Raw genomic sequence first — 12,845 nt, 5'->3', positions numbered from 1 at the left:
CCATCTCAGAGAGCTCTTTTCAAAGCCTTCATGGGACATCAAAATCCTTCCTTTTGTGTCATAGTTTCACAGAGTTTAAGGGCAGAAGAGACCTTTAGATCATGTAGTCTGACCTCCTTTATATTGTAGGCCAGCGTTTCTTAAACCGGGGTCCGGGATCCCGCTGATCAACTCCTTCCCCTCCCTCCCAGCACCTCCTGCGCGCTAAAAGTCCGGCAGTGCAGCAGGGCTAAGGCAGCCTTCCTGCCTGCCCCAGCTCTGCACCGCTCCCGGAATCGGCCAGCATATCTCTGCGGTCCTGGTGGGGGGGCAGGGGATCTCCACGCGCTGCCCCCACCCTGAGTGCTGACTCTGCAGCTCCTATTGGCTGGGAACTGTGGCCAATGGGAGCTGCGGGGGGCAGTGCCTGCAGGCAGGGCCAGCACATGGAGACCCCCTGATCTCCCCGCCTAGGAGCCGCTGCCAGAAGGACGTGCTAGTCACTTTCAGGAGCCACCCAAGGTAAGCACCACCCGGCTGGAGCCCGCACCCCTCACCCCCTCTCCAACCCCCTACCCTACCCCAGAGCCCACACCCCCTCCAGCACCCAAACTCACTCCCAGAGCCCAAACCCCCTCTTGCACCCAAATGCCCTCCGAGAGCCTGCACCCTACACCCCCTCCTGCACAACTCCCTCCCAGAGCCCGCACCCCACACCCAAATTCCCTCCCAGAACCCGCATCCTGAACCCCCTCCTGCACCGCAGCCCCCTGCCCTGTGACAGTGAGTGAGGGTGGGGGAGAGCAAGCGACAGAGGGAGGGGATATGGAGTGAGCAGGGGGTGTGGCCTTGGGGAAGGGGGGCAGAGCAAGGGCTGAGCTGTGGGGCTTGGGGGTCCCCAAAAATTTTTAAAACAAAATGGGGGTCCTCGGGTTGCTAAAATTTGAAAATCACTGACATAGGCTATTAAATTCCCCCTGCTACCCTTCTGTTGAGTTCAATATCTTGTATGTGCCAAATTGAGAAAGCAGGATATAGACAGACTTTTAACATGCCTGTTTGAAAATTGGACTCAGTGTGTTATTTGACCAATTTTAAATGTGACGTGCAGGGGGTTTATGTCATGGGATTCTCACGGACTTTAACGTCTCCTACTGACCTAGGTTTTCAAGTAAATAGCACATTATTCTTGGTTTAACGTTAAATGGGCTAAGGAGCTGCCACTGTTAGCTAATGCCTAGAAGTGCTAGAGAGAAACTAGTCAAAAATATTCAGCCCTCTTTGACATGGAAGGGGTTTTTAAAAATGACCAACAGAACCAAAAAGGAATATAAAATTAAAACGAACCGTAGATTTGTTTGTTAATATAACCGATGCTTCTGCGCAAATACTTTCTCTGTCTAATCTGTAAGTTTATTATAACAGACTTCTCACCTGTCCAGTTTGGTAAATTATGGACTCAACGTTTCTCTAAAGGGCCTGGCAATGTAAGAGTTACAACAAACCTGTAAAACACACGCACGTTACACTCAGTATATGGCCTGATCATGTTATTGCACTGAACACACTCCACTGAAGGGGAAGCTAATAGCGACCCTGTCTCTGAAAGCCACTGCTAATTGTATCAGCCTGTCAATAAATGGATACTTTTTTGTTGACTGCACTAAAAGTCATTGTTATGTGTCTTATAGCCTTCAATTAAAAAAGCAAAACAAAAGTGAATTAATGAATTTGCCACTTGATACAATTAGGGATTCAATACATTATTACATGAGACGCCTCCTTCATCTTCCATAATGACATAGAATTCTTGACTTCCAACCAAATCCTCATTAAAAGGAGAACAGAAATCCCAACAAACACAAACACTTGCATTAGAATAGTGGTAATAGTGCCATTGCACTGCGTAATTGGCCTGGATTCAGTTCTCATGGCAGAATAATCTAGTTGGCATTTGGACCATTTTTTTCCTCTCTAGGACAGGATTAATGTCTTGTAGAACAGCATGTCTGTACTATTATCACTTTACTCAAATATTAAGCCATTGATAGACAAAAAACTGAATTAATTTACAATTAAAATTGCTGCTAGGTAGATTATGATTAAAACCCCCAAAATATTCAACAATGTGGAAAGGAAAAGAGCAGAGAATGTAGATACTCCAATCTGAACAGTTCATCTGATCTGGTAATACATGCATACCTTTAAAATGTCACAATGCATCTCCAGATGCCCGTCGTTACACTGTATTTGAAAGGCTCTTCCTAAGCAAACATCCAAGGAATTTTTTTTTTAAACAGAAGATCTGGATTCATTTCCAAATCAAGCAGAATGGCTCTTTAAATGTCTTCAGATATGAACATCTCAGAACACAAAAGATATGGCCAAGCAGAGAGGCATTCACAGAAGAGCAATCAAAATTATAAAGGGCCTGACAAGATTATCTTATAAAAATTAAGAACAGCGTAGTAGGCCCTTCTTCCAGCATAACAGTCCCCAGTCTGAAATTGGCAACACCCCTCTGCTGAGCAGAACCAGGTGTCTTGGGCCTTACAAGCCAGCTTCCCAGTGGAGAAGAGATCGTGACATGGAATCTGGGTACATTCTATGTGCAACTTGTTTTACAGGTGCACATATCAGTCCTGGAACAGAGATGGCCAAACAGCATTCAGGGCAACCACTTCTTTCAGGGGACATCAATGCCCAATTTCCAGGGGACAACTCTGCCTCAGAAATTGGCTCCAATCACAGGCACAGGCAGAGAGCAGACTGCCCTGCTTCTCACACAGCTTCCCATTCAAGATCCACTGCCTTCGCACAGAATCATGAACAACAAAAACTAACACCTCCACAGCATGACTCCCCAAGCTGGAAAATCCTCTCATGTGCTCAGAAAAACCAACTAGAAGACCACATGTGCCATCTGCTGGCCCCTGCTGCAATAGTGAATATAGAGAGCTTGGATCAATGACACCTAAAGCGAGACATTTAGGGGCTGAGGGTTTAATGAGATGAAATTAATCAAAGGAAAAATCTGTGCTGAGTATCAAGAATGACGTCTTAACTGTAAGACCTGTTAAACTGTGGGACAGTCTCATGGAAGACCCATCATTGGAGACATTTAGAAGTGGACTGGGAAAAGTACTATGCATAATATACTTAGGTTTTGAAGAAGCTTTTAAAAAGAAGATGCCTAGAGGAAGAATAGCTCAGGTGTGTTTGTTTACTTCTGCCACTATACAAGCCAAAGCATATGCCCTAACACTGAACACAAGTACTGGCTTATTGGCTGGGAATCTAACAACACACAGCTGCTTTTATTATTTAACACATCTCATTAGAAGTAACATTCAATCTGTAGTCTTGTTTCAGGGATCCCTCAAATGAACAGCTTTAATTCATTCTTGGCAAGCAGAGTCTGGCAATTTTTAAGCCTGAAGCCTTGACAGTGTCCTTCTCAGCATCCCCATGCAAAGGCTAAATCATTGGCAGAGCAAATAATAGGCATTACAGAGATGAGGTATGGGTGGGCTTGGCACAATTCACGATGTATTTGGTTTATCATTCTGATGGATAATATCAATGTTTATTTTTAAGCATTTTTTTTATTTGTATCAATTTAAAAGTTCACAGTTGCAGAACATCATGGGCCTTTATGCATTTCCCCCTGATTTTTATCCATTTCAATTTTCATAGTGGAAGGAAATTATGGGGAGGTCAGACATGAATTATTTAATGACATTAGATGTTGAGTTTCAAAAAGTTACAGCTTTATAACCTTTAAAATATGAATTGTCAACGTCACATCAAAATATATAGTAAGTGTCCTTAAGTCAAACTCTGATAAGTTCTCAAGTAGCATTTTTCTAGCTTTGCCTATCCGTAAATTTCAGTTAATATTGATGGAAGTGTTTTTTTGTCCGTTTGGGTGGGTTACGGTGAAATCAACATTTACCGATAAAATGCTGATCATTCCAAGCCCAGTTATGGGCCACTCTGATACAAATAAGAGAGGCTCCATAGACGTCTCTAGGCTTGGGTGCAAAGTACATCTCTAGCAAATAACAAAAACACAAGGATGGGCCCAGACTGGGTGGCTGGGCGTTGCCTGGTGCTCTGGATCCTCCTGTAGCTCTCAGAGCCAGTTCTGCTCCTCTCCCACCATAAGCATTGATTTATCCCTGTGTAGGCAGCTGAATGTGCAAGAGGGAGCACATGTCTCCAACACAAGACGAGGAAACTGTGCCACCGGCTACACTGCTTTGCTGCTTTGGTAACGCAGGGAGACTTAAAACTGGCAGCTCGGCAGAGCTTGCTGGAGCAAAAGAATCCATGGCGCAGCAGTGAAGAGGTGGATGGACACTTTGGACCCTCAGCTGTGGATCCCAGCAGGAACAACCAAGAGGCAGGCGGCATGATCAAAGGAGATTAATTAGCTCCACGGGTGCAGCAGGAGCAGCCAGCAGGTGGCATTGTTATACACAGGCTGCATATATCGTTATCACACACATCTATGTCAGTATCTCTTCACACGCACCCCTACGGCTGTCTGAACGGCAGAGGGGATGGAGCAGATTTCCATGCCCATGACAGGCTTCACTTCTACTCCATATTGCTCAGCTTCTCCCTTTCAGGGACAACTTAGGCTATCTCTGAACCTTCCCTTCCCCCATCCCCCTGGGAATCCGCCAGATTGCTCCAACTGGCAGGTATGTTCCTAAGTGTTCCCAGAAGATGGGTCCTAAAAGGGATTTATTTATCCCTCTTGGCAATTGCTATTTTGGGGGGTGCTCAGACATTGCCCAGGCAGCTTGCAATTGCCAAGTCACCCCGGGCAAGCGAAGTGTGCCAGGCCGCCATCCTCAGTAAACGCAGCAAAAGGCAATCTTCATGCTCCACGTACGTGAAAGCCACTCACCATGGCGTGTTGTCTCCAGTACTCATGTTTTATTTTCAGGCTTCCTGGCAGCAGGCTGGCTGGTTATAAGTAACGTCTTGACAGAGCATTCCAGAGGTGAGTTAATTACTGGGTGGCTATTCGGAATGTCAGCAATTTGCCAGCAAGCAACCAGCCTGTCTGCTTTGGTGGGTACAAGTGAAGCATGATTGATTTCAGAAGCGGGTGAATACACAACTCTGGACACATTCGCAGTACCTTGCAATTTGCGGGGGAATACTATCATTTATTCAGAGACCTGACTTGCCATTGGTGTGGCGTACATACATGTGTGTGTGTGTACAGATCTATTTTAGGGTTTACGTGTACATGGTGCAGATTCCAGGGCTTTCCCACTGAAAAACAGGAAGTTCTGCTCATTGATCTAGAAGCTTTTCAATCATTCTCCTATTGTAAACATTATCTGCCTTCAAAATCTTTAATGTGTTGCAGATGTGACAAAGGATAAAAGGTCTATCATAAAATCCCTCTATCTCGGTGCTTTTTCCAGTGGGGCAACATAATAATGAATTTATTAGCATATAGAGCTCGCCAGCATATGCTTATAGTCACTCACAAACTTTTGACTTGACAGTTTACAAGTGTGTTTAAATCCTTAAGGTTTCAGTTGACCATGCAGCTATTATAGGGTCATTATAAATAAGAAACAAAGGTTACACTTTATAGAACAGGAGATAAATCAAAACTAGTATATTGGAAACAATGTGTTTTTTTCTCTGTTTGTTTTTGTTTCTCCTGATTTTCAAAACCATTCAGGGTGACAGCTGGTAGGGAAAGGGGCGGTCAGCGGCTGTTAGTACTGAAACTGCTAGAACCAGAGGTACCCCGCATATGAGTAACTGGTGAGCAGGAGAGGTTTAGATCACCAGTATCTACACACAATCAAACTGAGCTCCTTGAAAGGTCAGTAGGTGTTGAATCTTCTTTCAGGGAGAGTCTCCTCGCTGGCAAATTGTGATCATCTTTTGTTTTAACTTCTGCTCAGGATTCTGCCTTTTATCACCAGCCACTGTGTCTTCCTAGGGTTTTAACCATCTACTGCCACAATGGTATGCTGGTGCATCGTCTCTCCTTTTGTGATTTAATTAATTAGAGAGAAGCCACCATTCTATTGAAAGTTCTTATGCTTCTTGATAGCATTTGGACTTTCTGCATGTTGACCCTACGGCAAATTAGACGTCAGGGACAAGGAAAGAGAGTATCAGCTGAACTGAATATTACTTTGGAGAACAAGTTAAAAAAGAAAGAAAAACAACTTGCCAAACTGTCACTCGCTGATTTTGAACCAGAAAACGGTCAAACAAGACCTCAAAAGTCCACTTTAAGTTATTTGACTTGTTTGATCACTAACCTAACAATACTCCACAACGCAGAGGAATAACGGCACATTCTGACACCCAAAGACTTCAATGATATAAAAGTGTCCAGTAATTAAAAAAAGGGGAGCCATCAATAATTTGAGAAACCAACCCTCCTTGTGCCTCTTTACCCTCCTTGGTAGGCAGGAAGATAAACCCACACAAGCCTGGATGTACGCACATATTTGCAAAGCTGTGCCAAGGATGGAAGAGTTTGAGATTTCAGAATCCGGCTCTGTTTCAAATCAGAACAGCCACAGAACAGTTCAAAACTCATATCGGAAAGTTCTAAAAACATTTCAACGAGAGTCAATCAAAAGGTTTTGTTTTACTTTTGACTTTTTAAATTTTCTACTAGATTATAATACGTAATAAATATCACATAATAGCAAATACAAATTTCAAAACAAAAAGTCATTTAAAAAAAATCTAAACGTTTAATTCTGAAAATGTCAAAATGGGATTTCAAAACATTTTTTCTGGTTTTCAGCCCAAATCACAAAGCATTTCACATCTTTCCACAGAAATTTCTCCAATGAGAGTATACTCTAAAGTTATATTACATCCAAAAAGCTACGTTAAAAGAACATTAAGGTTGCAAAGGCAAGAACTCAAAAGTTAGGAAATGCCAGAACAGCCCCATTCATTTCAATGGGACTTCTCATGTGCTTAACTGCTTTGCTGGCTCCTGTATTGCAGGGTGAAGCCTGAAGAGAGTGGAATGCCAAGAACATCTCACTAAGACTTCACTCTTTACCAGTGATATTTGCTATTGTGGAGAAGGAAGTTCACGGCATACAGAGAAATTAGATAAAAAACGTTAAATATTCTTGCTGTAAGGTTGCAACATAACACTAATTTATTTTTTTTTAAATCCAGAACCGTAACATACAAGAACCAAAATCAGAGAGAGACAATGCAGGCTGCTCCTTAAGGCAGAGGGGCCCAACTCACCTCCATTTTGCCCTAGGCTGGCTCTTTGCAGACTTACTCAGTTCACATGCCTCCCTACAGAGCCTCCTATCCTGCACACAGGGCCAGAAAACCCCTTACAAATTAAAGCGATAGCTTGTCATTTTAACAGTTTTCCGTACACCATAGAAGTAAGCAACAAATACCCTTCAGCCAGATAAAATGAGAGAGAGAATCCTTCTGTTCCTTTTTTCATTTAATGTGTTCACATACCAGGGTGACAAGAAAGATATAAACATCTAGACAGATAGGGTATCTGGGAGATCAATACAGTGATTAGACCAGCCTAGAGAGACGGAAAAAGGTAGCGAAGGATTATGCATGTCTTCAGAGATCAGTGATACTGTTAGGCTAAAGGGCATAAAAGGAAATTTAAAATGTACTGAAATAACATGAAGCTGTGACACAAAGATTTGATATAGGATGAAACCTGCATCTCCAGGCTTAGCTTGATACAATGGGGCATAGCTGAATCAGCTGTATTTCCCTTACATATGCCTTGATGTTTAAGTGTTTGATGAAAGAAAGTGCATTTCATCCTTATCTGAATTAGATTTTTATTTTGTTGTCTAACATCAGTTAGGGTTGGACTAGATGACTTAAAAAATCTTTTCTGTCTCAACTGATATTTGAATATAAATATTTTATTTACATATTATGTAAAAAACACAATCTTGGACAGGAGGCTGCTATTAAATCTCTCATCCCCCACTCTGTTAGGGATATTTTAATTGTCTCAGATCAATGGAAGGGAATTTATAAACATCTGGGCTTAGTTTAAGAGTCCAAATTTGCCTCTTAAACTTCAAAGCCACAGGGCTGATTTTATCCAGGTTCTGTTGTCTGGTCTTTAAGAAGAGAAGCCTACAGCCCTTGAAACAGAATTAAATTGGTGTAAGTCAGTGAAGCTCCACCAAAGTCCAAAGGTCAATTTTCAACGGCCCCAGATCAGGGCTAAATGGCTATTCTGGTCTCAGTTACATCAGGGAAGTGGTTGGAGCTGCTGCTTTCAATGGAGCTGTAGCAGTCCAGATTGAAATAGAAACAGTTTGGTTTGTTTTAGAGCAGTGGTTCTCAAACTTCGTTGCGTCGTGACCCCCTTCTGACAACAAAAATTACTCCACGACCTCAGGAGGGGGGACCAAAGACCGAGCTCCGCCGCCCCAGGTGGTGGTGGTGGGGGGCAAAGCTGAAGCCCAAGGGCTTCTGCCCTGGGGAGGGGGTATGTAACCTTAGCCCTGGGTGGTGGGTCTTGGGCTTCAGACTTGCTGGGGCCCAGGGCCAATACCAGCTTTGGCAACCCCATTAAAATGGGATCGCGACCCACTCTGGGGTCCTCCCTCTTTTCAATACCTTTACCAGACAGAAAACTGATCTCACAGAGTCCCATGTTCCACAGGGTGTTTGGAGCACCAGGGGTTGGGGTAGGGTAGAGAACTGGATTTTGGTCACCACCTATGCATAAAAACATGTAAAATCTCCCGTTGAACCCGACTCGTACACACAGGCCTTAAAAAAGGAGGAGCACCACTTCAAGGCAATGGCCTCTTCCCACACACAGTGGGCTGGATTCTCATTTACACTGAGGCCATCCTACACCCTCCAGGCTGTGTAAATGGTCTTGGGGGAGTAGTGGGGGGGGATACATAATATTGACATCTACTTGGTCCCTTTACACTGTCAGAGCAGTGTACATGGGCCTTAGTGTAAATGAGAATTAGCCCCAAACCCTCTTTCCCTTCACTCAGTGGCTACTGCCCCTTTCCATGCTGTGGAATACACAACACACCTACAGGGGGATGAAATCAGCTACACATGGGTGTAATGGAGCCTCCTCAGAGGAGCCATGCAAATGGCCTCCCAGTTACAGACAGCTGGGCAGCAGCCAACTTCCCCAGAAAGCCTGGCGTAGAGGAAAGCACGCAGCTCGTGTCCTCTCCTCCCAGGTCACTGGGGAGTTATTCTAGCCGTGCTCGCTAGTGTCAGTGAGGCTTACATACAAAAATCTGCCACGTGTCTGCTGAACAAAACACTCCCGGGACCGGATTCATCCCTAGCATCATTCCATTAAGTTCGGCGTTAATGGACCCTTGTGCCCAAGTTCTAGGTAACGTTCAGAGCGGGAACGAAAACTCAAGTCATTATTCTCATCACCTGCTAAGAACCGGAGCTGATTCTTAACCCTTAGTTCTCCATTTCCGGAGCCGCCGCTGCAGTCATCTTCATCATCGCAGTCTCCGCTTTCTGACTCGTCCTCATCCGTGGTTTTGTCTGGAGCTTTTCGCCGGGATATTGACATTCCTTTCAACAGCTGAAAGACACAAGGTGGCACAGAACAATGGGAAAGCCCCCTTCACCATTGTTCCACTTTGCAGGGCTTCCCCCATCTCAAGTGTTGATTCATTCTTAACAGCAGAAATCATACTTTAATAACCTCAGTTCCTTTCACACCCTTTGCTTGAGACATGCATGAAGGAGGAATGGAGGCAGGAGGGAAAGTTAATTACTCATCAAGCCCAAGTGTCGGCTCGTTAAAGAGCTCAGGGATGTTCGTGTACACAATTGAGATGAGCCAAATGGCAAAAAAAGTTGCACTGAAGAATTTTGCCCTGCAGTTGCCCCCAACATGCTCCCTACACAGAGGAATTGGCCTAAGCCGGGCTACGTGCCACAAGGAGAATTCCCAAACAGGCGTTCTAAACCAGCTACATATGGCCCCTTTGCTGTGTCAGAGAGGGGCTTTGTCCCCCGAAGAGTGGGATTTCAGAAAAGCACTCAGTATTGCTACTGAACTCCTACTGAAATCAGCCAGACTCCCATTGACTTCAGTGGGAGCAGAGCTAGTGGTTTGGAACCCTAAGTTAACACTTGAAGAAGTCAATGGGTGTTGTGCATGCAAAGACCTGCGAGATTGGACTCTCAGTCTTCTCAGCCTAATAAAGATCTCTACGAAAATGACAAAATGCTGGCTGGAGAGAGAACTGCCCCACTCGGAAGTAACAAGTATGAAAAGAAAGGATAGATCTTGCAGGATTTTTATCCTTGTGCATCGCCAGGCTGGAGACACACGGCGCCCCGCCTGTGCTATGTAAATATACAAAAATAATAGCCCAGATACGCAGAAGTGCTGAGAACTCCAATCAAAGCCCAGGGGATCAGCCCTTCAGAAAGTCAGGCCTACCAACAATACTGTTATAGCTAGGGACACCTGGTTTAAGGATAACCTGGCTGTCAGAATTCAACTGTCCAATAAAAGGCAGCCATCCTACTTTAGAACCAAATCTCGTTTTCAAAGAGGTCAGCGACAAAAGTCCCATCACCCTAGGGTCAGGCTCTTCTATCAGAGCCAGGCAAAGTTAGCCGTGTGCACTGCTCCCGATGCACAGTACAGGTGACGTGGGCCAGAGAAGGAACGCAGAAAACCAACAGGCCGGATGGGCAAATCAGCCAGCTCTTTGGTAGAGGTTGCAAGGAAAAGGGGCCCCATGTTCATTTTCAGCTTTAGGCTGGCTGTTCTGGTCACTCAATGCACCCAGGATTGTTAAGAGCAAGTGAGAAGCTTTTGGCACTGGATAATTTCACTTGTCCAGAGTGGGCTTTGGCTATCCTGGGATACTAGAAAACCGCAATGACTCTAGCCTGGTTAAATGGCAGATCCTAGCACGTAAGGGTGACATTTTCAGAAGCACGCAGCCTTGTGCCAAGTCCCATCAAGGGAGCATGTTTTGTAAAAGTGACTGGTCAAGACAGAACCTGACATATATGGTAGAAATAACGCAGCAAAAGAACTTTTAATTTATCCAAAGTAATTGAAAGTATCTTCAAGCAGTAAAATTGCCTAGATATTTTTGTGTGAAGCCTTAGCCAGTGCTTAATTTGTAATGAAAGAGGTGCCAGGGCTCAAGCAATTTTTTTACATTCATAACTGATGCAGCAAACCCAGAGGTGCCAGGGCTCGGCCCCGGCAAGCCCTGGTGCAAATTAAGCACGGGCCTTAGCTAATCAGGATATGTTCCACATCTAAAAACACTGAGTAAAATCAAATGTCTCTAATGAATGTAAGACTAAGATTACTATCAAACATATGCTTGGAAATTCTTGATACTGTCCCATTAGTCAGGGTGGAAGGAAATGGGCACATTTTGGGTTATTGGTTTCCTCCTGCTGATCTTTCCCATTTACTGTTTCTAAAATAACTGAACTATTCCATCATAAACAGATTTGTTTTGAAAAGTTTCAGTCAGCCCATTCATATATACTGAAAAATTCCATCTCTACCACTACATAGCTAAAAGCTTGAATTTAATCTCCTGACATAAAAAAAAAGGAAAGTAACAGAGACGATATTGCAAAATAGAAGCTTATTGCATACTTTAGAGGTTTAGTTAGTTTCATCTGCTGCAGTGATATGCATACCTCTCAGGCATTTTTAATATCTGGAATCCAGGTTATACTTTTAAACTATTAAGCTGGCGTTAGAAAACAGCACCCAAAATATTTAGTTGCTGGAGTTTATACAACCTTAGAGGAATGTTTTCAGCGTCTGGCTTCACATGTCCACAGCAATGTAAACACACATGTTACTGTTTCTGTTAGAGTTGCATAACCTAATGAAAAGCAAATGGTTTGGACTCAAATCCACTTTATTTTTGCATTGCATGCCACCCATATTTACATGTTGCACACATTTAATAACTACCAATATGAAAAATGTTTGCTTCTCATATTTATAAATATGATGTATGGAAACTAGCTGTGAAATATTTGAGATATGTAGGAGCTGAAACAAAAAATTAAGGCGGACATTTTTGAGCAATTAAATAGGCCGCTTTGCTGGGGGCGTTGAGACTGCATTCTGAAATGCCTAATACAAAAAAAGCACCTACAGATGGAACACTGTGAAGTTCATAAACCTCCTCGCATTTATAGAAAGACGATCACCTGTCACAGCTGATGTCTGCACGGCTCTCTATTAAAGTACCAGCTATCTGGGTACACTCCCATATGGTGACACCAAAAAGAACTCCCACATCAGATATACTTCCATCTGCTCCTTGGTTTCACATCATTGCTCTTCTTTCTCAACAAGCTCTCCTTCCCTTCCACTTTTTTTCCTTTTCAATTTATATGACTTTCAAAAGACTGCCACGAAAAGGACTCAAAGTGAACTAATAAATTACTGTGGAAAATGGAGAAGATTGAGTTGTTGGAATGGTATGACTTCATAAAGCCTTTCAACGGCACCTACAGATCATCTTGTCACATACTTGGAGCTTGATCCAAAACACACTGAAGTCAAGGGGAGTGGGAAGAGACGGGGTGTTTCCATTCACTTTAACAGACTTTGGCTTGGGCCCTCCATGGGCGTTCCCGAAGACCTATTTTTCAGACATTTGAACTCTTTCCCCGGAAAACTGCACGACCACTAAAATAATAGCAGTTGTGGCTATGGGCATAGCAGAGGGAAGATTTCACATAGAAGAGTATATTGTGCTCATTTAAGGCCCTTACACCTTTATTTTGATTAAAGGATTTTCCCCTCCAAACCAACTCAAAAGTGGTTATGGAAAGGACTTAGG

General features: G+C 43.6%; 1 protein-coding gene across 1 annotated transcript in view; it reads right to left on the bottom strand.

Moving 5' to 3' along the window:
- Positions 1-12,845, bottom strand: part of GPC3 (glypican 3) — a 278,907-nt gene that overhangs the window by 39,525 nt on the left and 226,537 nt on the right. Inside the window, exon 7 of the mRNA XM_084638957.1 lies at positions 9,421-9,577. Within this exon, the coding sequence (XP_084495083.1) occupies positions 9,421-9,577 (157 nt within the window). The remainder of the gene's footprint in view (positions 1-9,420; positions 9,578-12,845) is intronic.

Source organism: Lepidochelys olivacea, assembly GCF_965140295.1.
Source record: "Lepidochelys olivacea isolate rLepOli2 genome assembly, chromosome: 9".
NCBI classification, from domain to species: Eukaryota; Metazoa; Chordata; order Testudines; family Cheloniidae; genus Lepidochelys; species Lepidochelys olivacea.
This window is presented reverse-complemented; position numbering and strand designations above follow the sequence as displayed.